This window comes from Elephantulus edwardii, unplaced genomic scaffold (genome assembly GCF_000299155.1).
Source record: "Elephantulus edwardii isolate Elephantulus edwardi_28Jun2011 unplaced genomic scaffold, EleEdw1.0 scaffold00001, whole genome shotgun sequence".
NCBI classification, from domain to species: Eukaryota; Metazoa; Chordata; class Mammalia; order Macroscelidea; family Macroscelididae; genus Elephantulus; species Elephantulus edwardii.
In genome coordinates this window covers 25,464,105-25,489,073 of record NW_006399751.1, presented here as the reverse complement: position 1 = coordinate 25,489,073, position 24,969 = coordinate 25,464,105, and the positions used below count along the sequence as shown (strand labels likewise).

The following is a 24,969-nucleotide window of genomic DNA, read 5'->3' as shown; positions in this document are numbered from 1 at the left end:
AATATTAACACTTAATAAGTAAGGAGAAAAAAGAATAAGAATGAATAATTAGCATTTTTCAAAATGCACATTAGGAATATTTTGGAACTTATAATGAGAGGGTAGATGTAAGCTAGAACATAGTCACCCTAACTTTTTTAAAATGGGCCAAGAAAGAGTACCTTAAACTCTGTAAAATGAAAATTGAACAAAAAACTAGACTACAGATTTTGTCATATATATGCAAAAATTAAAGCCAATGACCAAATATAATTTAATGTACATGAAAATAAAATGGCAGTTACTTAATGAAGAAAACAAGTGCAATGGGAAAGGTGCTATTCGATGGGCATTAAAACCCCTAGGGTTTTTTTTCTGTTTTTAAAACATTTTTTAAAACCCCTAGTTTTATAGGCTTAAAAACTTATGAACTCATGAGTAAGAGAAAGAATTAACTCCTTTGCACTTAGTTTTCAGGTCTTTGAAATGGAATCACTGAATTGAATAACCTTTAAGCTTCTTTGAGTAAAATTCTTTTCTTTTGATACAAAGAAAAGAGAAATATTTCTGTGGTTCTTTTTCTCTTTGCCCGCCTCCATTTCTTCCTTCCCAATCTTTAGCCACTGCCCCCCTCTTTCTGTCTTCATTTCCTTTACTCTTTTCTCTTCCTTTCCCCTCTGTGTTTGCTCACAAGTTTTCTCATCTCTCTTCCTTTCTTCCTTTCAGTAGATTGGTTAATTATCATTGCCAGGGAGTCAGAATCTTCCTTGTAGCTTCCAAGAAGACCCCATAGCTCCCTAGCTGACCTTCCATTGGGTTTCCAAGGCTATAAATCACACGAGAGGAGATTGCCCATCTTTCCCTTGAGAAGGAGATGATGGTTAACTCTAAATACCAGAAAAGCTCAGCTTTGGGTTACCAGTACAACTCCCTACTCTCTAGTCATTGGTGCTCCTTGTGTTTATTTTATGGTTGATTTTTTGGGACATTGAAAAGTAAAAAAAAACTTCTCATCCGAGATTATAGAAATGGCTGTGTCTAGATCTTGAAGAGGCCTCAAGAGCATTTAATAAGCTTAGCTATGAACAGAAATTTTTTAGTACTTTGAATACACCAAGCTCTGGGGAAAAGATGAATAGTCTCTCCCTGTAAAGATTTATAGCCTCAGAAAATAATGAATGGTCTACATGAGCCAGACTCACCTTGATTGGAGAGCTGTGGATTTCCTTTTGGTTACTAAGAAAGCACAGACCACTTGTGCAATCAGAGATAAGAGTTTCTTGAGATGCTGTTAAATAGATGAAGAGTAGTGGGTTTATTTTATAACCCTTCTTATAGTAAGACACTCAGATTGTTTTGATTTTGTCAATTAAGAAAGGAAGGAGATCACTAATAGAAAAGAAACACAATCCACATACTTTGGGGCAAAGTGATGATAATTTTAAAATATTTGCACTGAAGCAAAACAAATGGCTTAAATTCAAAAAGGAAATTCTCTGACACAAGTTAGTCAAATTTAGGTGCAAAATGTAAAATTATTGGTTAGGGAAAAAAAAGTGCTGCTCACATTCATCGGACAGCACAGACATCATGATGAAAACTTAAACTACACACAAATAGGATAAAACAAGTGGTGCCCTAAGATAGTGAAGTAGATGTGTCAAGACATCCACATACGCATTGGTTATATTAGCCTCTAAAGCAGTGTAAAGCCATGAGAACAGAAAAAAAAAGCTTTTAACTACTTTCTATGACAGGAATGAACTCTACCATATGTATTCACATCTGCCCTAAATTAGACTGAATGTGCAGTGCAAATAAACATGACACAAACTCTGCTACAAATGCAATCAATTCCAATACAGGTTAAAATCACCCATGTGTCGAGAAAATATTAGACTAGGAAATAGTTTTTGAAGTCCTGAAAAAATGGATGCGAAAACCTATGGAACGTTTCCTATAGATTTCGTTTATAAATAAGAAAGGTAGAAACAGGGAAAAGAAAGGATTAGAAGGTGGGAAGGGAATGTAGGGAGTACAGGAAAGTAGGAAAGAGTTTGATTGCCAGAAAATATGAGTAAAAACTGTAAGAGAAAATGGAAAGCTTTGAATTATGTTGATGAAGAATAGTCAGTTTACTCTAGATAGCCAGGATACAAAATATGCCTTAATCCATGGAAGAAGTATGGTCAGAATAGGATGGGGAGACTTCCTCACACGTAATGAGCCATGTCATCGATAGAACGGAACCAGCAGCATTTTTAGCAGAGGGTGAAGGGAGCTCTGGTGGCCTAGTAGCAAGTAGCTGCGCTGCAATCTCAGAGGCACATGGTTTGAGGCCACCAGCTGCTCCATGGGAATAGGATGGACAGTCTTCTCTTGTGCAATTAACTGCCTCTAATAACCCATCAGAGGGTCAGTTATGGGTCAGTTCTGACTCTGCGGTACACAACAACAACACAGAGTCAAGGGGAGGAGGGAAGAACCTCAAAAGATGGTTTTGCATAGTGTCTACAGCAGCGTGCTCAAATATAACTGATTTTGAGCATCTTGCAAAATTAGACAGTGTTTTATTCTGTTGTTGAATTGGAAATAACCTTGATGACACCTAACAAGAATGGTAGCGATGTATGATACAATCAGTACAACCTCCTAATTTTGAATATTATTAGCAATATGTTTTCTATTTTATAAAAATATTACATGAAACATATTTATGCCAAATTTATATATATGTTACATGTACTACTTTGGAAGCAGGAGTGGCATCCATTTCCTAAACAACGTGCCTCTGGAAACCCTATGAACTTTGATAAATGATGATTGATATAGGAAGGCTGCAGACTTTTTCTCATAGAGTCTCTATGAGTCGTACTCAACTTAACGGCAAAGGAAAACAACAACATATGTCCGCACACTGCCATTGTGCCCACTTTGACTCATGGTGACTCTCCATTGGCTTTCTGAGACTGTAAATCTTTTTGGAAAGAGAAAAATCCAATTTTCTCTCACAGAACAACTAATGGATTTGAACCATTGAACTTGGCGTTTGTAGGAAAACTTGTAGTATCATGCTACCAGAGCTCCTTAGGTACATTACCACATAGATAGTGTGTACACATATACACTAATAGGAATGTATATAAATCTTATTTAAAATATATGTTGTTTAATATTAAAATTTAACTAGGCCCTTATAACTACCCCCACACATACACAAAATCTAGTAATGCTAAAATAAAAGAAGAAATTCCAACTGCCAAATGCCTAAGTACTCAGGTTTTCTGTTTTATTTTATAATGGAATCTAGTTAAGTTTTTCATGTACATCACTATTTACTGAGACAGTATGGGAAATTTTACTTAAGCAAACCAGCAAAACTTTCCATCTACTCACAGTATTTACACTTTTAAACATTTATTTCTATGGTCGAGGCTTTAGCTAGAATAATTATTTCATCTCTCAGCCTTCATTTGAGTATGTCATGTCTGTCTGCATCGTTGATTTGATTGGTGGCAGAGTGTTCCTTACTAGGTAAATACCTAGGAATCATTAAAATAAAGCTTACTCAACAGCTGGTAAAATGTCCTTAGAAAAAGTAGTTAATTTCTTCTTCTAAGGAAGTTTTCTTTTTCTCAGTTGTTTTGGTGAAATGATATATACATGTGTGTTTATCATTTAAAAAGTGCATCTAGGTTCGTATTTTTAAAAACTTAACAAAAATCATTATGAATTTTGGTTGTAAGTAACTACACTTTTGGAATACTTATGAAGCTGTTGGCTTTATAGAATTCTTTATAATTCAGATAATAAAATTGTATCATGAATATAAACTTCAAATGTATGTATGTGGCCATCTTAGAAACAGAATTATAACTTTGTGAATCCTCTTTTATTTACAGTTTGCCAGACATATAAAAAAATCTGAAGGCCAGAAAATTCCTAAAGTTGAGTTACAAATATCAATTTATGGAGTAAAAATTCTAGAACCTAAAACAAAGGTAAAGTGATTTTGACTTCTCTAATTTGATCTTACCTTTTTTTTTAATAGAAAGTCCTCTGATATTTGACTTCAATTATAGTTATATTTTAATGATTAGTTTAAGTTTTTAATTACCAAATAGGATTTTCTAGTTCTCAGTGAAAAATAAAGTTCTATACGATTTTTTGGAGGCTAAATCTTGGGACTTTCTTTCTGTGTGTTTATTTCTGAAAATATGATTAATTTATAGTAGTTTATATTAAATGTATTCATGAATGTGTAGGTTTGTACTTAGAAATTTTTCTTTCTGTGGTTCAGTAAGTAGGAAGAAAGACAAAAGTAGTATTATTTATTCAGATGCTCTGGACTGGCCCTTATTGTCGGTATATATAGCCAGTTAAGCCTAACATTTTCTATTTAAGAAATTTTATGCCTACATATAAAAATGTTTTAAAAGATAAAAAATTTCAATTCAAAATAGTTTCTATGTATTTGTTCACAATGCCTTAGAAGTATTTCTTATTAATTTTGATCTGTGGTGTTGGAGAATAATATTGAATATGCCACAGACTGCTAAGAGAACAAACAGATTCATTCTGGAGAGGGTGAAGCCAGGCTACTCCTTGGAGGCAAGGATTCTGAAGCTTCATCTGACATACTTTGGACGTGTTGCAAGGAGAGACCAGTCTTTGGAGAGGGATGTCATACTTGGGAGGGTGGAGGGACAGTGCAGGAGAGGAAGACTCTCGATGAGATGGATTGATTCAGTCACTGTGCTAATGGGAAACAATGAGATTGGCACAGGATAGGGTAGAGTTTAGGGCTGTTGTACAAAGGGTCGCTGTGAGTCGCAGATGATTTGACAGCACATAGCAGCAACAACAATTAAGATAATATTACAAGAGTTCAGAGAATCTGGCTAACTTTTACCTCCAAAATATTTTGCAGATAAATTGTCAGTGCGTGCCTCTTAACATTGTTTGTTTTTGTTGCTGTGCCATTGAGTCACAGCCAAGTCATCACTGACCCTCCCGCTGATTTTTAGAAGCAGCTTGTGCATTCTCTCCCTGTGGAGCAGCTGGTGGATTGTAGTGAAGCTTCTTAGGACTAAGCCTCCGGAGCTCCCTTTATCACCGTAGCATGCTTTATAGTTACTCTTACTCCTCACTTACTGACTATATTGTTATCTGACATTTCACACTTATACAATAGTAAAAATTCTACTCTCTATTTTGTACTAATGATGTGGTTATTACTATGGCCATGACCTCTGGTTGGTATACAGGCAGCCTGAGTCGTTGGGTCCTTGTGTGGTTCTCAGCTTCTGTGCACCCGGCATTGTTATTGTTGATGTTGTTAGGTACTGTTGAGTAGCTTGCGAATCATACCAACCCTATGTACAAGAGCCCTAAACCCTGCTCTATCCTGTGCCAACCTCGTCATCTCCGACACACCTATGAAACTTAAAATTTCTGTGGGATGGAGTCTTAGTTATTTTCTGCTGCCATAAAAGAAATACTATAAAGAGATTAACAAAGAGAAACTTATTATCTCACATGTTAGGAGGCTAGAAGTTTAAATTCTGCATACAACCCAAGGGGAACACTTTTTGTCTTGACTCTGGGGAAGGCCTTTGTCTCCCGTCAATAACTGTGGGCTTGGCATCCCTTGGAGATCTCCATGTATGTTGGCATCAATATTCCCCTGGGTCTAGGAGGTTCACAGTACAAAGAATATGGGTCCAAAGGACATGCTCTGTCCACAACTCTTTCTTGGTAATACTGACATTTCCCCCTCTGCTTGCTTGTTGTTTGTTGTTGTGTACCATAGTGTTGAAACAGACACATAGCTGACTCTCTGGCAGGTTTTCAGAGGCAGTAAATTGCATGGGAAGAGATTGCCCATCCTTCTTCCACAGAGCAGCTGGTGGTCTTGAACCTTGTGCCTTTGGGATTGCACCACAGCTTCTTGACCAGAACTAATATATTGCAAAAAAGATTGCTTCAAAATACCACCTAATCCTGTATATTGTATCTTAAGCCATTAGTGCAATTACCACTATTCCTGCTTCATTAAGATCATAGATGTTAGGATTAGCAACATATAGAATAATGGCCCTTGGGAATGCAGTTCATTTTCTTACCAGTAGGCCACCAGAGCTACCTACATGTTTTGTTGTTGTTGTGTATCATAGAGTCAGAACTGAGCCATAGTTTACCCACTCATGCATTTAATGAGGCAGTTAATACGTGGGAGGAGATTGCCTGTCTTTCTCCTGGAACGCAGCTGGTGCCCTCAAACTGTGTTCATTTTGGGATTGCAACACAGCTTCTTGCGACTAGGCCTCAAGAGCTCTGTACACACATTTCAGAGGAAAACAATTCAATCCATAACAAATGGGAAGAAAAAAGGAAAAGAGGAAAGAAAGGGACATCAAAGAAGGTGTTTGGGAGGGAATTTATTGACATCCTAAAGTAAACTGAACTGGGCCTGTCCACAACCAGGCTACCAGTGTCATTGACAGAAGCCCTAGACTGTGTGAGTGGCCTGATTTCGCAGGGAAGAGCAGGCTCTGGGATCAGAACATAAGACTTGCAGGAGTGGGAGTAGTAACCTGGAGGAGGTTCCTCAAAGGAAGCTGTAAGTTAGCACAGGAGGAAGGTGAGGTGATTAAGCTGTGGGTCCTCCATTCACCTAGCTCTGAGCCTCTTCTCTATAGAGGGATAACTTATAACTGGACTTGTTGCAGTGATGAAACCATCATTGCATAATCACTTTCATTATTTCAGGATCATATGTTTTAAATTTTTGAAAACTCAAACATATGGAGTATTTGAAGACAGAGAGGATAGAGTGTCTTCCATTTGCACATAATGTCAGTCTTCCCATACTGACCTTCTCTATGAAGCCTGCACATGCTGATAAACACAGAGTGAGTGGTCTGCATCTTCAAAGTCCAAACAAATCCTGGGCTTTCTGTGACTAGATTTCACAAGTGTTCTCCACAGGTCTGCAACTTTGCATTAGTCTAGTGAGGGATGATACTACATTTGTGTGAGTCCCAACTTCTGCCAGAATATGGCTATTACAACTGTAGTATGCAACATCAGCAGTATTTGGGAGCTTCTTGGAAATGTCTAATCTGAGGTCCCAGTCCAGACCTACTGACTCTGAATTGTCAATTTAAGCAGACTCCTCTGACTCATATGCACATTCAAGTTTGAGGTATTCTGGTGTGTTACACATTCTAGTGGCTAGAAGTATGATCTTTATTTTCAAATTGCAGGGTAAGAAACAATCAGTGCATTTGTGGAAACAAGTTCTCAGACCTCCATTTCAGACAACATGATCAGAATCTCTGAATATAGAACTTTCCCGTTTTTAATCAGAGAACAATTGGAATACACCATGGATTCACCCATGGTTATTGTTCATTTTCAAATGAAAGAACAATGACATTCTTTCTGATTTTGAGCCATTTATTCAAAACCTCCCACAACAATGCTTCCTAATTTCCTCCTATTCTCCACCGTCGGTATTAAGTAGCAAACAAAGAAGTAGAGATGTTACTTTTGTTCGCCTGTCCAAAAATAACTGCTGTCAGAGGTGGCTAACACAGACAAAGAAAATAATTGAAAGGAGATTCAAGCATACAATAGGATCATGCAGTTTTCTGGCAAAAATGGCAATTGAAAGTGAGACACTATCTACTGAAAAGATTGTTTGGATCAAACAACTACTTATTAGGCAATTATAAGCTACAAAGCATAGTCTTAGTATAAATGATCTCCAAGAAAATAATGATAGTCCTGCATTTCCTTTTTTAAAAAAGAAATTTGTTTATATGTCAAACTAAAATAAGTAGTTTGTAGGTCTTCTTTCTGTTGAATATTTTTTCTCAACTATACAGATTTTATAACAGGCATAGAGTTTTGTTCAAGTGTATAATGTTAAGAGATGAATTATGGAAATGTGAATGTGGTTCAGTGTTAAAAAATTTTAGGTGAAGAATATATAGATATATATTGCAACATTTCTTTAATCTGACTAATCTATTGTTCCTTGCAAGATACTATTAGTTTTTAAAGTAAGACTTTGTCCTCCAATGACAACTACACAAAAAGCTTGAAAACCAACAAGCTAAGCAAATAGTATTTTATTGTGATTTGAGTTTTCCACTTGAGCCATACACAGAACTCGTCCATTCCTTCCGCATATTTACCATTGCTGGTCCTCATCCTTACTTGTCCCTTCCAGCCATCTCTCTGAGAACACTGCTCTTTAGATATCATGTGGCTGCCTGTTTGAAGGAGTGAGTGTATTCTTGGTGTTATTATTAATCTAATAAGCATGATTATTGTTTGGCTGAATATTGAGACCCTGGAATGACTTCATTTCCAGACTTGAAAGGTCATTCTAGCCATGGTCTCAAAGGTTCTGCCAGTCTCTATCTGATCAATAAGCCATATCATCTTAATGATTTTTACTTTGCTCCACCTTATTCTTCCACTCTACCCAAGATGGGTAGTGTGATCCCTACTACTCAGAGTGGTAGTGATCTGTAGTGACATCTGGTGGTCAGAGTGATGGGTAGTGATAGCCAGGCACCATCTAGTTCTTCTGGTCTCAGCATCATGGAGGCAAAGGTCCATTAATCCTCCAGATTCATTTTACCCCAGGGGTCTTTGATTTTTGTTTTTCTTTGCTCCAGATGGGGAGATACCAATAGCTGTCCCTTACATGGCCACGGAAGCTTTTAAAATCTTTATTATTTACTGTGGTAGACTGTAGATCATTTTCATTATGGAATGTGTTATTCCAATTGATTTTTTTATCCATCGAGTCTATGATTCTGAGTCCTAGGTCCAGAAACTCATTACCTCAAGGTGTTTGATTATTGCTGAGGACTGTATGGAAATGCAAGCTAAACAGGTGGAACATTGCTCTACACTCATTGATGTATATGCATGTATATGTGTATATATATCACATACACTCTATCAAATTCTAAATGTATATAAATGCATTGGTGGTGTTGTTGAGTACCATCGGATTGGAACTGACCCATAGATAACTCTCTAGTAGGTTTTTGAAGCAGTTAATAGCATGCAAGCAGATTGCTCATCCTTCTTCTGCAGAGTAGCTGGTAGATTCGAACCACATGCCTTCTGGATTGCAGTGAAGTTTCTTAAGAATAGGCCACCAGAGCTCCCTTATAAATACGTGTGTGTGTTTGTGTGTGTGTGTGTAATTTGGCAGAGGATAGTCTACATGATAGAGCAGCATGGTTTAGGGCTGCTGTACATAGGGTGGGTCACTATGAGTTGCAGGTGACTCTATAGCACATAACAACAAAACTAACAACAGCAATAAGTCTATGTGAATAGTTGTATGTGAAGTGAATATGTCCATGAATGTAATAGAATATAAAGGGAGCAAACTGTAAAAGCTATTTAATACTTGCTGTTGTCAAGTAGAATTATTATATGAATTTCCATTTCTTTCCTTTAGTCCAGTTATTCTCATAATCTTTTGAATAAAGGTTAATTCAGTATGTCAGGTTTGGGTTTTTTAAATTAAATTTCATTTTATTATTTTGTGTGTGTACCATCAAATTGGATCTGACTGGTACAGGAAGAGATTGCCCCTACTTCTCCAGCAGAGCATCTGGTGGATTCAAACCACAATATGTCCTTTTTTAAAACTTCTCAACGTGTACTTTTCTTCTCCACCAAGTTGGTTGGTTAGTTATTTTATCTTATATCTGTTGTGTAATGAATAATGTTTTAAAGTTTGCCAAGAAGTTGAAAGTAAAGTTGTCCCTATGTTTATTACTAATTTATTTTTAGGAAGCTCTGGTGGCCTAGTGGCAAGAAATTGGGTTGCAATCCCAAAGGCACTTGGTTCGAGGCCACCATCTGCTCTGTGGGAGAAGGATGGGCATCTCCTTCTACACAATTAACTGCCTCTGAAAACCCACGAGAGAATCAGCTATGTGTCAGTTCTGACATCACAATACCACAACATTTTTACCAACCGTTGTGTTATTGTTATGTGCCATCGAGTTGGAACCAATTCATATTGGACCTTCTAGTAGATTTTCAGAAGCTGTAAGTCACACAGGAGAAAATTGTTCATCTCTCTTTTTTTAGACTCCAAAATTATGACTAATGGTTATACTTTGTGAGATTTAGGTTTATAAATAGCATTTTTCTTTATCTGTTTTAGTGGAGGAGAAAGTGTTACAGATTTTAGCATGCTTGATTGATGCATCAGTGTCCTTACTGTTATAACCAGCTTGATGCAAAACTTTTAAGTAGGCATGATTTGTATTTTTTATATTTCTGGTAAAATGACTATTTTATATCTTGTAGTTGTATGGATTAATGTATTTTACTTATGTTGTTGCTAATATAGATATAGATGATATAGATTAGAGATAGAGATAGAGATAGAGACAGAGATAGAGATAGAGATAGAGAGATGGTTATGTATGTATTTAGAGAGTGTGTGTGTTTGTGTGTATTTGTATTTGTGTGTGTGTACTTTCCAACATTAAATGACACTTATCTCTGCTATTTTGGATGGATTCTAGAATTAAGTGAGAATGTATTCATAATAACTTTTTAATATTTGCCTTTCTGTTGCTTAGAATATTTGACCCTGTTTTGGATGCTGGATAAAGATTTGTGTTTGAATCCTAGTTTTGCTGATTATGTAATATTGTGTAAATATCGTAAGGTATTTAGTTCTCAATATTCTCTTATGTAAAATATCAGGATATAGAGTAATGATTTATCATTCTTTGTAGCTCTCATATTCCATGAATCTTTGATTCTTTTGATTTGTGTTTTTGTTCTTCTAAGTACTATTGAAAGGAATATCTTACTTTAATCCTGAGTCAGGAGGTTCATCCCCATTACATATTTGTTTATGTTTGGAGTATACATAATTATACAACTAAAGGAAGACAGATGGTTGTTCCACTTGCAAAGTCATATGTTATATGTTATTAACCCAAGCTGGTGTTTCAGAAAAAGGAAAAGAAATATTCATCAACTATGTTTATTTCCATATGTGTTCACAGGAAGTCCAGCACAATTGCCAACTTCACAGAATATCATTTTGTGCAGATGATAAAACTGACAAGAGGATATTCACTTTCATATGTAAAGATTCTGAGTCAAATAAACATTTGTGCTATGTATTTGACAGCGAAAAGTGTGTAAGTATGCCAGATGTTTTAGGGTGGTTTATTCTGTTTTACAAGCCAGGAATTGTCTTGTTTCCGGCATTAGTAAAAGTATTTGGAAATGAATAAAGCCTGCAAGTACTTAACTGCACTAATAGATTCATCCTGCCTTGAGAATATTCTTCAGGATTTTATCCTTAACTGAAGTCTCATGTTCATGAACTTAAATTTTCATGCAAATTTATTTACTAAGAATGTCATGCTAGTTTATGTTACACAATTATTTTTCTTATGATCATTTAATTTATTAGTACTCTTAATCTCAGAGATGATTTATTAACTCTATACATAATGAAAAGAACTTTGGTGAGCAAATTATTTTTTGTTATTATTTATTTTTGGAAATGATGAATTTGATGAAAATGCTCACCCTCAGGAATTAAAATCTATGTGGTATTTTAAAAAAATATCCTAGTGCTTTCAAGATTTGGTTCTTGATATTCATTATGCAGAAAATATAATGATATTCATTATGCAGGAAGTAATTGTGTGTCTCTCTCTGTGTGTATATGTGTTTTCTTGTGAATTCAATTGAATGTTCTTGGAAAATAAGAAGAGTTATGAAATTGCTAAATTAAGTTCTGTAACAGTGTTTTAATCTCTGGAATTTTAAGGAAAACCTTAGGCCTTGATTACCAGCATGTTGTTGTTGTTAGGTGCTGTTAAGTTGAGTATGAACAGCAGACCAGAATCCTGTCCTATATTGGACCTTTCTCACTATCTTTGATACACTTGAGTCCATTGCTGCAGTCACCATGTCAATCCATCTTGTTTGGGATCTTGCTCTCTTTAGCTGACCCTCCACCTTTTCAAGTGTGATATCCTTTTCTAATGAATAGCCTCTCCTAGCAACATGTCCAAAATATGAGAGATGGTGTTTCATCATCCTTGCCTCCAAGAAGCAATCTGATTGTACTTCCACCAAGACATTTTTGTTGTTCTTCTTCTTTTGGCTATCCATAGGATATTCAATACTCTTTTCCAACACCACAGCTCAAAAGCATCAATTAACCCTTTAGGCCAGCTCACACGTAATAACGTGATTGAAAAGATCATGGCCTGAATCAGGTATACCTTAATCTTCAAACTCACATCATTGCTCTTCAGTATTTTGCAGAGGTCCCAAAACAGACTTTCCTAGTGCAATATATCTCCTAGTCTCCTGACTCCTGGAACCACTGGTGCTGATTGTTGTTCCCAGTAAGATGAAATCATTGACCGTTTCAGTCCTTTCTCTCTCATGATGTTGCCTATTGGTCCAGCAAGAACCTTTGTTTTCTTGATGTTGTGATACAATCTATGTTGAAGGCTGTATTCTTTGGTCTTCTAAAGAAAGGACTTCAGGTCCTCCTCACATTCTGCAAGCAAAGCTTGTGCCATTTGCATAACACAGGTTGTTAATGAGTCTTTGTAAAGTGAGCAAGGGCAGCATGAGGACAGCCATATATGACTTCCATCAACTCTACAAAAGAGAATTGTCCCCATCAATAACTGCCACAACACAAAACTGATTCCCATGAAGTCAGATACATCCCCTTCCCCCCCCCCCCCCCGCCACACTCTTTCTACTCATTCCAAACCACTCTTACTGCTCTACTGGGTCCAAAATCCATTACAGTAGCTCAGAGACCACCTACAACCATAGCAGGGAAGTCAAGCCTATATTTTAGGTTCATAGCAGAATATAGTCACACAATCAGGAGAGCTGTTGAAATGCGCTCACAAGTGCCTCAGCCTTCAGCCTCAACCACAGCTTTAGGCTAATGTTGCAAAGCTTAATCCTGCCACTTAGGGCTCACTCTGCCAATAAAACTTGGTCAAAGGCCCTTAACTCTGTTTTTTTTAGAGTAGCAGTGCCAGAGTCAGCCACATTTCATGTGGGGTCTTTAATTCTCTGCTTTGACAGTTGCTGCTCTTCTGTAGGTCTTGCTGATTCAAGAATCCCTGGCCGCAAAGATTGTAATACATTATCTTGTGTCTTCTTTGCTGATAGTGAGGTTCTCAAAATCTGTCACTGAGTCTGCTCAATTTAATGGTGAGTGTAGCCAAGCCCCTTGTGGATAGACTAACATGCCCTATTCATGTATTTCTGCCCATCCACATGGCAAAGTCAAAGTCAATGGCTAAGGGAGCAATTTTTAGCAATAAACTCTTAACATCACAGTTTTCATGCTATCTTGATGCTATATTCTTCTTCATAAAGTTCCGCTTATTTGCTCAGCATACAGTTTATATAGGAATGGAGAAAGGGTATAACCTTGACACACTTTTAACCTTGACAGGCTTTTAAACCATGCAGTGTTCTTTGTTTCATTTGGACAACAGCTTCTTGCTCATGGTATAGATTTTTAATGAACACTGGTAAGTGTTCTGGGATTCCCAGTTTTTTCAGTGTTAACTTTGTTGGGATCCACATAATCATATACTTTGGCATGGTCAAAAAAAACACAGATATTCTTCTGATAGTCTCTGTTTCAACCAGGATACATCTGACATTAACTGTGATATCCCTGGTGCCACAGCCTCTTCTGAAACCTAGCTTGAATTTGTTTAAGTTCCCTGTCAGTGTACTTTTTCAGCCATTTTTGGTTGATCTTCAGCATTATCTTGTTGCATGTCATACTACCGATTAGTTTTTATTTCCATATTCTGTTCGATCACCTTTTTTTTGGAAGGGGAACAAATATGGATCTCTTCCAGTCAGTCCTGGCATAGACTGGTGAGCATGTCCAGGGCTGCATCTGTCATTTGGAGTGTCAAATAGTATCCCATCTATTCATGGGACCTGAATTTTGCCAGTGTCTTCAGTGTAGCTTGAACTTCTTCCTTTGTTACCATGAACTCTTGTTCATGTGGTACTTCTTGATTTTTTTCATTGTTTTCCAGTTATTTTTGGTACAGTGATTCTGTGTATTCCTTCCATCATCTTTTGAAGCTTCCTGGATCATTCAAGGTTTTTCCCCACAACATCTCTCAGTATAGCAACTTGAGGCTTAGATTTGCTTTTCAGTTATTCCAGCTTGATAAATGATGAATGAATTTCATTCTCTGACTTAATTTCTTCACACATCTCCTTTTATTCTCTGACTCCATTTCTTAGCACATTTTGTTAAAATAACTTGCTTTGTCTTCCCACACTACCCTTTGAAATCATCTGTTCAACTCTTTAACTTTGGCATCTCTTTCCTTTGTTTTGGCTTTTTAAAGCCAAATGCAATTTTCATATTTCTCCTAGCATTCATTTTAGTTTTGTTCTTTCTTCTCTGTCTTCATATTGACCGTTTGCTGTTTTCAGAAATGATATCCATGATTATAAGCTTAAGCCAATGCTAATTGTAATCTACTTTGAGTTTCTATTGTAAAATATGTTGTTGTTTATTTATTGCCTTTGAGTCGAGCACAACTCATAGTTACCCTGTGAACGAAAGGCCTGAAGCCCCTTCACAACTATCAACATTTATCAAAGTTCATAGAGTTTCCGGAGACATGTTATTTAGGAAGTGGATGCCACTCCTGAAAAATATAAGATGTGAAGTTCAACTACCTTTTACAGTCTTTGATGATTTTAGTGAAGAACATTGAATTTAAGTAAGATTACTGGCTTAGACTAGAAATTGAATTTTTTTATTTATTTGCTATTTTTTTTCTGTCAAAAAATAGCAGAAAGTTAAAATTATTTTACTATCCCAAATGGCATAGTTAACTATTTAGCTATGACCTAAAATGTTGGTGGCTTGAATATACCTGAAGGTGCTTTGTGCATGTAATTAATACTGGCAAGTTTGAAATCTCTGCATATATGGATGTAGCACTGAAAAAAAACATACAAAACCAAAATAGTTTATTCTGATACATGGTAATACAATGCACTGAAGACAAAAACTATATATTCCATAAGCTTTCTAAGGCTTTAACCTTTCAAAGCAAATGTTATAGTCTTTCTTCTGAGGTGCCTGTGGGTTCTTTCAAACTGTTAGTCATTGAGTGCCTTGTAGTTTGTGTCATCCAGAAAGAGTAAAAGTTGGAAGTCATTAGTGACCATGAGCTGTGGATTAGCTATCCCCTATGTATTGTTAAAACATCTTTTATTTTATAAAAATATGCTTTATTGGCTATGCAAAGGCATTTCGCTCTGTGGATCATATCAAATTATGGCTAACATGGAAAAGAAAGAAAATCCCAGAACACTTTCTTTTGTTTATGCTAAACCTATACCTAGACCAAGAGGCTATTGTGTGAAGGAAGCACTGTATAGTTTAAAATCAAAAATGGTGCGTGTCTGGGCTATATCCTTTCTTCATTATTATTCACATTCATATGCATAAAATGTATGGTGAGCAAATTATTTAAGAAGTTGACCTTTATTCATATTCATATACATAATATGTATGATGAGCAAATAATTCAAGAAGTTGGACTTTATGAAGAGAAATGTAGCGTCAGAGTCAGAAGACGACTCATAAACAACCTTCATTATATAGATGGCATAACCTCATTTACTGAAAATAAAAGAACTAGAAATACTTGATGCAGAAGATAGAAGACTATAGCAACATGAGTTGCATCTCAACATGAAGACGACAAAAATATTTACCACTAGGCCAGTAAACAATATCATGGCAAATGGAAAAAAGAATGAAACTGTCAGTGATCATCTTTCTTGGATCCATAGTCACCACCCTTAGTATGAGCAGTCAAGAAATTAGAAAATGTGTTGTCAAAAAAAAAAAAAAAGAACCTCTTCAAAGGGTGAGGAACAATGATGTCAGTTTTTTTACTCAGATGTACTTGATTCACACCATGATCTTTTCAGTTACTTCCTATGCATCTGAAAGTTGAACAATGAATAAGGATGACAGAAGAATTGTTGCCTTTAAGTTGTGGTATTGGAAAAGAGTACTGAATATCCCATCTTGTGCTAAATGAACAAACAAATATGTCTCGGAATAGTGCAACCAGGGTATTCTTTAGAGGTAAGGATGGTAAAGGTTCATCTCACACATTTTGGGAATTTTGTTAGGAGAGGCTAGCCCTTGGAAAAGAAATCATGATAGGTCTTAGTGAAAGAGAGGAAGACCACATTGAGATGGATTGACACAGTGTCTGTAACATTGACCTCAAGTATGTAAGAGATGGTAAGAATGGTACAGGTTGGGCAAAGTTTCAATTCTTTGTTCATAGGATCACTATGAACTTGTGCACTTGATGACATCTAACAACAACCTCAATCCTTGAGGAATGATCAGCTCTTTCTCTTCAGTGTTAGGATTAGGTCCTTCTTTGTCCCACATTGTCTTTAAAAGAATAAAACATCTAAGTAGTGAGTAGAGAATTTTTTTTCCTCTTGCCTTGGTGCTAAGAGCCATGGACTGAGGATGGCCCTAGAATTGGTGGTCTACAACAGATCCTCATTGACATCAAATGGACAATGATTAGACTTTGTATTTTCTATTAAGAGAAAGGAAAAATCAAATTACCACATGTATTTTCCTTTGTTATGGATGGCAATGCTAAGAACATGAAAACAAGTAATTGCATTACATTAAATCTTGTAATGTGCATCAGCAGAGACCAACAAGAGAGTGTATTAGTAGCCTCCTAGTTTATAACACATTTAAATATTATATGGTTATGTCATAAATGATGAAATCTATAGTGGTTATGACCATTGGGAGGACTTTTGTTCTCCCATGGGGATTTATTGCCTAGGAATTCTGTCCATAGTTCCTGTTTTGTTTTGGTATTTTTGGTTTTCTTTCTTTTTTTGTTCTAATCCCTTTTTTGGAAGTTTATGATACTGGCTACATTAAGGCAGTACTACCAAGGAATTGTTTATTGTCTTTCATCTGTAGAGTGGATGGGTTCAAGTTATCAATTCTTCAGTTAGTAATGAACGACAGAAAAACTATGCTGTGAGAGCTCCTTGAAGGGCAATACCTAGCAACTGCCATGAAACCAAGTCCAACTCACATTGACACCCGTCCCATCAGTTTTCCTAATTGTAAATGTTTAAAGGAGTAGACTATATCCCGTGGATCCACTCATGGATTTTAACTGCTAGAGACAGGCAGCCTTTTGGTATACAGCTCAACAAACTACTCACAATGCCCTAACGGACGATAGAATTGGTGAAATACATAGACAATATTATTTGACACCATCCATTGTTGTTTGCTTGTGGTGAAATCAGAATTTTGAACTAATTGCATTACTTAAGGAATCTCCAAAGAGTGGAAGAATTATTTAATTAAACTATCTATAACTTAGTATAGATTGATGGTTTGTGTGGACATGCTTGGAGAAAGGTAATTTAGATACCTACCTTGTGAACAAATGTTTAATGGCTACTGACTCTGCAGAAAAACAGCCTAAGGAAGTCTATCAATCATTGTGTGGTCCTTGCATGAAGAGACAGTGATTCATCCGGCTTTAGGGGACAGCCTTTCTTGCAGGAAGTTTTGGTGGTTTGGCTGGTTTATGGGATTTGGCATTGTATTGTGCCTCCTTTGTGTCTTCCATAATGTGTGCCAAGGTGTGGTGTACCGAGATGGTGAATGGGACATTTTAGGAACTTTTTACAACATCTTTATACTCCAAATGTTCTTCTAGCCTTACACTTTCCAGACATGACTTTGCCAGAGTTCTGACCAAGTAGCTAACCATTTAGCCACTGACCATGAGTTGGTAGAGAAAGAAAAATGTTTTCAAGGACATACTCTATTATTAGGAATTGCATGTAATTCAGGCCACAGAGCACTTTGGTCTACGCTTGTATGGACAATGGAGTAGGACTTTCTGTTGTGTAACTTCTTTATCTTCATTGCTTGCCCCATCATATAAAGACAGACTTTCCCTGGTTTTGAAAGTGATGGCCAATCTCTCTCTAGTCCCACTATGTAAGGGATATAAATGTTGTAGTAGATCTTAGTAAGGTGTGACTATTTCCTAACTGAGTTGTGATACTCTGCTCAGGTTATATATAGCTTGATCCTGTAAATATATTGTCCATTTTATTAAGTAAACTTCTACTGCTTTTCTGATTTAACAGATTGTTCTTCCTTTACTCAAGATATGACTGAAGTCATGAGCATAAATTTGCTCTGTTCTAGTTTCAGTAAGAGAGTTCTGATGGCCTAGTGGTAAGAAGCTGCACTGCAATCCCAAAGGTACAGAGTTCAAATCCACCAACTACTCTGCTATGTGAGAGAAGGATGTGCAGTCTCCTCCTGTGTCATTTACTGCCTCTGAAAACCTAGTGGAGGGTCAGAAATGAGTCATTTAAGACTCTAAAGCAAAACAATGACAATAAGTTTTAATTAGTGCTCCAGTTTCAGTAAGTGTCTGGTTTTACTTACAAGAGTTGTTTCTCTAGTGACATAAATCTGGAAATATTTTCACCAGGAACCCAGAGAAAGGTAATTATCAATCCATTTGTTTTGGAAGTCCTAAGAGGCAAATTAAGGGTGACTGAAATGTCTGATTATAAATCTTGCCCTCAGGGCACTACAAGAAATAGGAGATCTACTGTGATTATCTCATTTAGTCCTGTCTGTCTAATGTCATTCTTGTTTAGGCCTCCACTGAAAAGTAAAGGATTTACAGGTCTCCTAATATATAGTGACCAGAAAAATGGAAGTGTCCCTATCAGATACTATACCTCCTTTATGTGGGAACCTGAGTTGCATGCGTAACGCAAAATTGCATGGACTGAGTACTGTATTTCTTGTTTGGGGTGATCGTCTGTGGTATGAGTGGTTGATTGTTCACAAAGGTCTTCCTAGCCTTTGACTTTGACTTTGTCATGTGGATGGATGAGAATATGCAAATAGAGTTTTATGCTAGTCTATTCCCTTGTGAATAGACTAGTCTTGCCATTAAATTGAGTGGATTGAGGAGCAGACTTTGATGCTCTCACCGCCTGCAAAGAAGAGGCAGAGAATGAAGTGCGTCTTTCAGGGACAGAGATCATTGTGCCAGCCTGACCTCCAAGAGAGCAGCAACAACCACAGCAGCAACCATAGATCGAATATGAGACAGAACTGACCTTGGGACTGCTATCCCATGGAACCAGAACCTTTACCCACGTTTGTTGATAGACCACATTGGGGAAGCCATAATTGGCAGGACTAGGAGATTTGGTGCTGTAATCCTGAAGGCATGCACTTTGAATCCACCAGCTGTTCTGCAGGAGAAGAATGAGCAGTCTCCTCCTATGTGGTTAACCTCCTCTAAAAGCCTCCTGGGAGGTCAGCTATGGGTCAATTATGACTTGACAGCACAGAAAAACAACAAGAATTATGACTTGACAGCACAGAAAAACAACAAGAAGAATAACTTTCTAACACTGGTCTAAAGCTGCAAGGCTTAAAGCTGAGGTTGTTGTGAGCACATTGTAGCAGCTGTCCTGACTGAGTTATTGTATTCCTGTTGACTTCCTGAGAAACTGTGTATCCTTTTAACTTCCCTAGTAAGACCCATAATTGTGAAAATGATTCTGTGTGGTCTGTGAGCTATTGCAATGGATTGTGGACCCAGTAAAGCAGTAAAATTGGTGTTGGAATTTGTAGAAAGAGGTGTGGGAACATGAGGGACATGCCTGACCTCATGAGGATTAGTTTTGTTCTGTCGATGTTGTTGATGGGGGCAGTTCCCCTTGTGGATATAGTGGAAGCTGCATATGGATGTCCTCTCACAGCTCTTGCTTTCTTTCCATTGCTTAACCCCTGAGTGTTTAGTAATGATTGTGATGATTTTGACAAAGTAAATACAAAGCAAAAGAGGAAATATGTAGCTTTTTCAAAAATTTTGCTAGTGTATTTGGACTTCTATGTTGTTATGTGCCATAGAGTTGGAATTAACTCATAGGTAGTACTCATAGGTAGAACTGACCCTTAAGCTGCCTTTCATAAGCTATTAATCACATGGGATTCTCCTGGGGAACAACTAGTGAATCAGAACCTAGTCCCTCTGTATTGCTAACACAGCTCCTTAGCGCTAGACCACCAGAATTCCATATAACCAAATAAAATACACCTTGACATTAATTTCTCACCTTATACAAATATCATATCAATGTGCATCATGGACTTAAACATAAAAAGAATTTCTTTGAACATAATATATACATGGCAAATAAGTACATGAACAAATGTTTTACCGTAAGTATTCATTATTTGTTGTCGTTGTTGTTATGTGCCATTGAGTCACTTGTGACTCAGCAACCCTATATACAATAGCCCTGAAACTTGTTCTATCCTGTGCCAACTCTGATGTCTCTATGTTCATTACCCCAGTCACTGAATCAATCCATCTCATCGATGGTCTTCCTCTCTTTCTCTGTCCCTTCAAAATTTGAAGCATTATGTCCCTCTCCAGGGACTGGTCCCTTTTTGCAACATACCCAAGGTCAGATGAAGCCTCTGAATCCTTCTTTCCAAGGAGCAGCCTGGTTTCACCCTCTCTAGGATGAACCTGTTTGTTCTCCTGGCATCTGTGGTATATTCAACACTTCTCTAGCACCACTTCTCAAACTTAAAAATAACCCCTACCCCAACCCAAAAACCCACTGCTGTTGTGTTCATTCTTAATTGCAAGCTTCTTTTTCAGGTTTCTAAGTAGGAATCTTTACAGGAGGATAGGATATTACTGTACAACTGTCAGAATGGTTACAATAAATTTGATAATTGATGAGGATGCAGAGGATCCTGGTCACTCACACATACGTGATGGAATTTTAAGAATAATAAAACCACTCGGGAAAAAAGTAGACAGTTTCATAGACATCTAAGCAATGCACCACTACCTGTGCTGTACCTGCAGGGCTTTTGACCTGCAGCATATCTCCACATGAAACCGGCAAGACAACTTAGTCAGCCACATTGTGCCCGTGGTTCCAAGGGGCCCAGCACCAAAGATCCAGCTGAGCCACTGTCCGTGCCAAATACTTATAGCCAAGACTCCAACCTACTGCACTACTAAGGGCCTCAGTCAGAGCTAGACAAAGGGGTTCTGCCCGGTGATATTTGTATGCCTGATTGTTTTTACAGCTTTTTGTTAGAGTCACAACACCTGTCTTTCAGTTTGTTATATTGAAGAATGATTAGTTTGTTCCTAATTACTTTATATCTTAGATATGTCTGTGCTTGCTTGTTTATCATTTGCTCTTATCAGAGCAGCACTTGTCTGTCAGTCAGTTGTACTGGTGTAAATGCTGTGTGATACTGGAAGCTAAGCCACTGGTGTTTAAAATGCCAGACAGGTCACCCATGGTGGACAGGTTGCAGCAAAACTCCTAGTTTGAGATAGACTAGCAAGAAGGATTGACCATCCACTTAAAAAATGAAAAGCCTTTAAAAACCCTACAAACAATTAGAAGAACACAGGTGGATATAGTAGTATTAGAGTTAGAGCCCAGAGGAAAAGTCATTCAAAATGAGGAGAAATAGCCGGAGAAGCATCCTTTAAAAATTGGAACATAGAATGTATAAAATATGAATATAGGAAGACTGGAAGTTGTAAAAAAGTGAAATGAAACGCATGAAGATCAACATTCTAGGCATTAATGAACTGAGATGGACTGACATGGGCCATTTTAAATTAGACAATCATATGTCCTATTAAGTCAGGAATGAAAAAGTAAAGAAGATTGGCCTTGCATTCATAGTTAAAATAGGCAATTTCAAGATCTATCATTAAAGCACAATGTTGTGAGTGACAGGATGCACTATTATACAGATGTGGCTATTATACAACAACAGCAGTGTACTAATATATGCACCAACTAAAGCCAAAGAGGAGGAAATAGTGGATTTTTACCAACATTTGCAGTATGAAATGGATCAAACATGAAATTAAGCTGCATTAATAATTATTGGTGACTGGAATGCAAAAGAAAAAAATAATGAGAAAGGAATGGTAGTTGGAAAGTACTGTCTTGGCAACAGATGAGACTGGAAATTGAATTATTGACTTTTGTATGTTCAATAATTTATTCATATCAACTATCTTTCAAAAAAATGCAAATAACAGCTTTGCATATGGACCTCACCAGATGGACTTCACAGGGATCAGATCGACTGTCAGTGGAAAGAATTATTGGAAAAACTCAGTATCAGCAGCCAAAAACAGATTAGATATTGACTGTGAAACAGACATCAGTTACTCATGTGCAAATTTAAAATGAAGCTGAAGAAAATTAAAACAAGTCCACAGGAACCAAGGTAAGACCTTGAGTCCATCCTACCTGAATTTAAAAACATCTCAGGAATAAGTTTGAGGCACTGAGCACCAATTATTAAAGACCAGGTGACAAAGAAGATAGCATGAAAAGAGCGAAAGGTCATTATTACAAAGACAGAGGAGAAAGAAAAAAATCATAATGGATGTCTGAAGACATTATACAAGTTGCATTAGAGTGCTGAGAAGTCAAAACAAAGGGAAGAGATGCTGAAGTAAAAGAGCAGAAGAGAAGATTTAAGAAGAATAGCTTGAAAAGAAACAATACAATGTGTTAAACGTATTGTAACAAAATGTACAAAGTGCTGGAGTCAGATTAAAAAGGAGGAACTTGTTAAGCATTTCTTAAACTGAAAAACCCAAGCCTCATTTTGCAATACTGAGGAATTCTTTGGGTAAAATGTTGAATCATCCAGAAAGCATCAAAAGAAATGAAAGAAGTACACAGAGTCACAGTAGCAAAAAGATTTGATTGACACTGAAAAATTCCAAGAAGTGCCTATATGAACAAGAGCTAGTGGTAGGTAATAAAGGAAGAGCATTCAGTCTGCACTGAAGACATTGGCAAAACATTTTATAGGAATTAATGGGAAAACAATTGACAAATTTCACCTAACAGATGCAACCCTGATAAGACTCACCAATCTAGGGCAGGAAGTTTGGAGGACAGCTGCCTGGCCAACTCACTGGAAGAGATCCATATTTGCTCCTGTTCCCAAGAACAAGAAGAGTGAACCACCAGAATGCAGCAATTATCAAACAATATCATTAACATCACATGCAAGCAAAATATTGCTGAAGATCATTCAAAAATGAACAGAAGTGTACAATAATAAAAGACTACCAGAAATTCAAGTGAGGTCAAGTGAGAAGAGGCCATCAGGGATATCATTGCTGATGTCAACTGGATCGTGGCTGAAAGCAAAAAATGCCGGAAGAATGTCTGTTTTATTGATGATACAAAGGCATTTTATTGTGTAGATCATAACAAATTATGGCTAACATTGAGAAGAATGGGAATTCAAGAACACTTAATTGTCATAATACAAAATCTATACTTAGATCAAAATGGGTTGTTCAAGTTATCTGGTAAGTTGTACGTACATGTTTAGAAGGGGAAAGCGAACAAAGGAAAGGAGCGGGAAAAGGGGAAGGTAGGAAATCACTAGGACATCAAAGTTTAGTGGCCAAATAGGGTGGGGTGTGAAGGAATAGCAAAGATTCAGTGGGGACTCGAAAAGACAGGGTAATTATGAGCACTGATCAGTAGTAATTAATTATATAAAATACTATGTATATGAATATTGTATGAAACTCTGTAAATGAAAACTTATATAAAACACAATTACATGAATGAAACACAATGTAAATGAATGTAAACCAATATATTTTTTTAAAGCTGTTGTCAAAATGGAGCAGCTGAACACTACATGGTTTAAAATTAGGAAAGGTGAATTTCAGGGATATACCCTTTCTCCATACTGATTGTATGCTGAGCAATAATGTGAGGAGTTTGACTCTATGAATAGGAATGGGGCATAAGGATCGAAAGAAGACTCATAAACAACCTGTATTATGCAGACGACACAACCTTACTTGCTGAAACTGAGGACTTGAAACACTTGCAGTCAAAGATCAAGGGCTACTGCCTCCAATATGGATTACATCTCAACTTCAAGGAGACAAAAATCCTCACCCATTGGGCCAACTGTTAGTTATTATGAAAGTTGGAGAAAGGATTCAAGTTATCTTGCTTGCATCAATAATCAACACCATTGGATCCAACAGTCAGGAGATCAGGTGACATATTGCATTGGGAAAGTCTGCTTTTGTGGATCTCTCCAAAAAACTGAAGAGCAATGATGTCAGTCTGAAGACTAAAATATGCCTAATTCAGGCCCTGGTCTTTTCAGTCATTTTTATGCATCTGAGAGCTGGACAGTGCATACAGATGATAGAACAAGAATTGATACCTTGAGTTGTGATGTTGGATAAGAGTACTGGATATCCCATGGACTGCTAAAAGAGCAAATATATGTCTTGAGAAGAGTGCATTCAGAATGTTCCTCGGAGGCAAAGATGATGCAGCTTCATCTCTCTTGTGCTTGTTGCTACAAGCAGCTATTCTTTGGAAGGAACATCCTGCCTGGAAAGGTGGAGGGCCAGTGAAAAGAGCAAGACTCTCAACAAGATGAATTGGCACAGTGACTGTAGCAGTGGGCTCAAGTGTGTGAGCTGATGAGGATGGCACAGGACAGGACAGCGTTCCAGTCTGTTGTTCATAAGGTCATTAGGAGCCAGTTCTGACTCGATGGTATATAATACAGCATGTTATTTTATGTGCATGTGTTGAACATTTTTAGTTAACTACATACAGTATATTTTTTACATTTAAAAGGCTTCTTTGAGAAAATATTAGTTCATAAATATGACAATGTCAGAAACATAATACTTATTCATGTTCATAGTATATCACATATATTACATTTTATAGTATATTAAATCATGGCATTTAATTAGC

General features: G+C 37.0%; 1 protein-coding gene across 3 annotated transcripts in view; it reads left to right on the top strand.

Annotated features, from left to right (window-relative positions):
• Positions 1–24,969, top strand: part of GULP1 (GULP, engulfment adaptor PTB domain containing 1) — a 147,491-nt gene that overhangs the window by 82,736 nt on the left and 39,786 nt on the right. For 2 of the 3 annotated variants that reach the window (XM_006878765.1, XM_006878766.1), the window contains exons 4-5: positions 3,882–3,980; positions 11,049–11,186. The exons of the other annotated variant lie outside the window; for it this stretch is intronic. In XM_006878765.1, the coding sequence (XP_006878827.1) occupies positions 3,882–3,980; positions 11,049–11,186 (237 nt within the window). The remainder of the gene's footprint in view (positions 1–3,881; positions 3,981–11,048; positions 11,187–24,969) is intronic. 3 annotated transcript variants of the gene reach the window in all.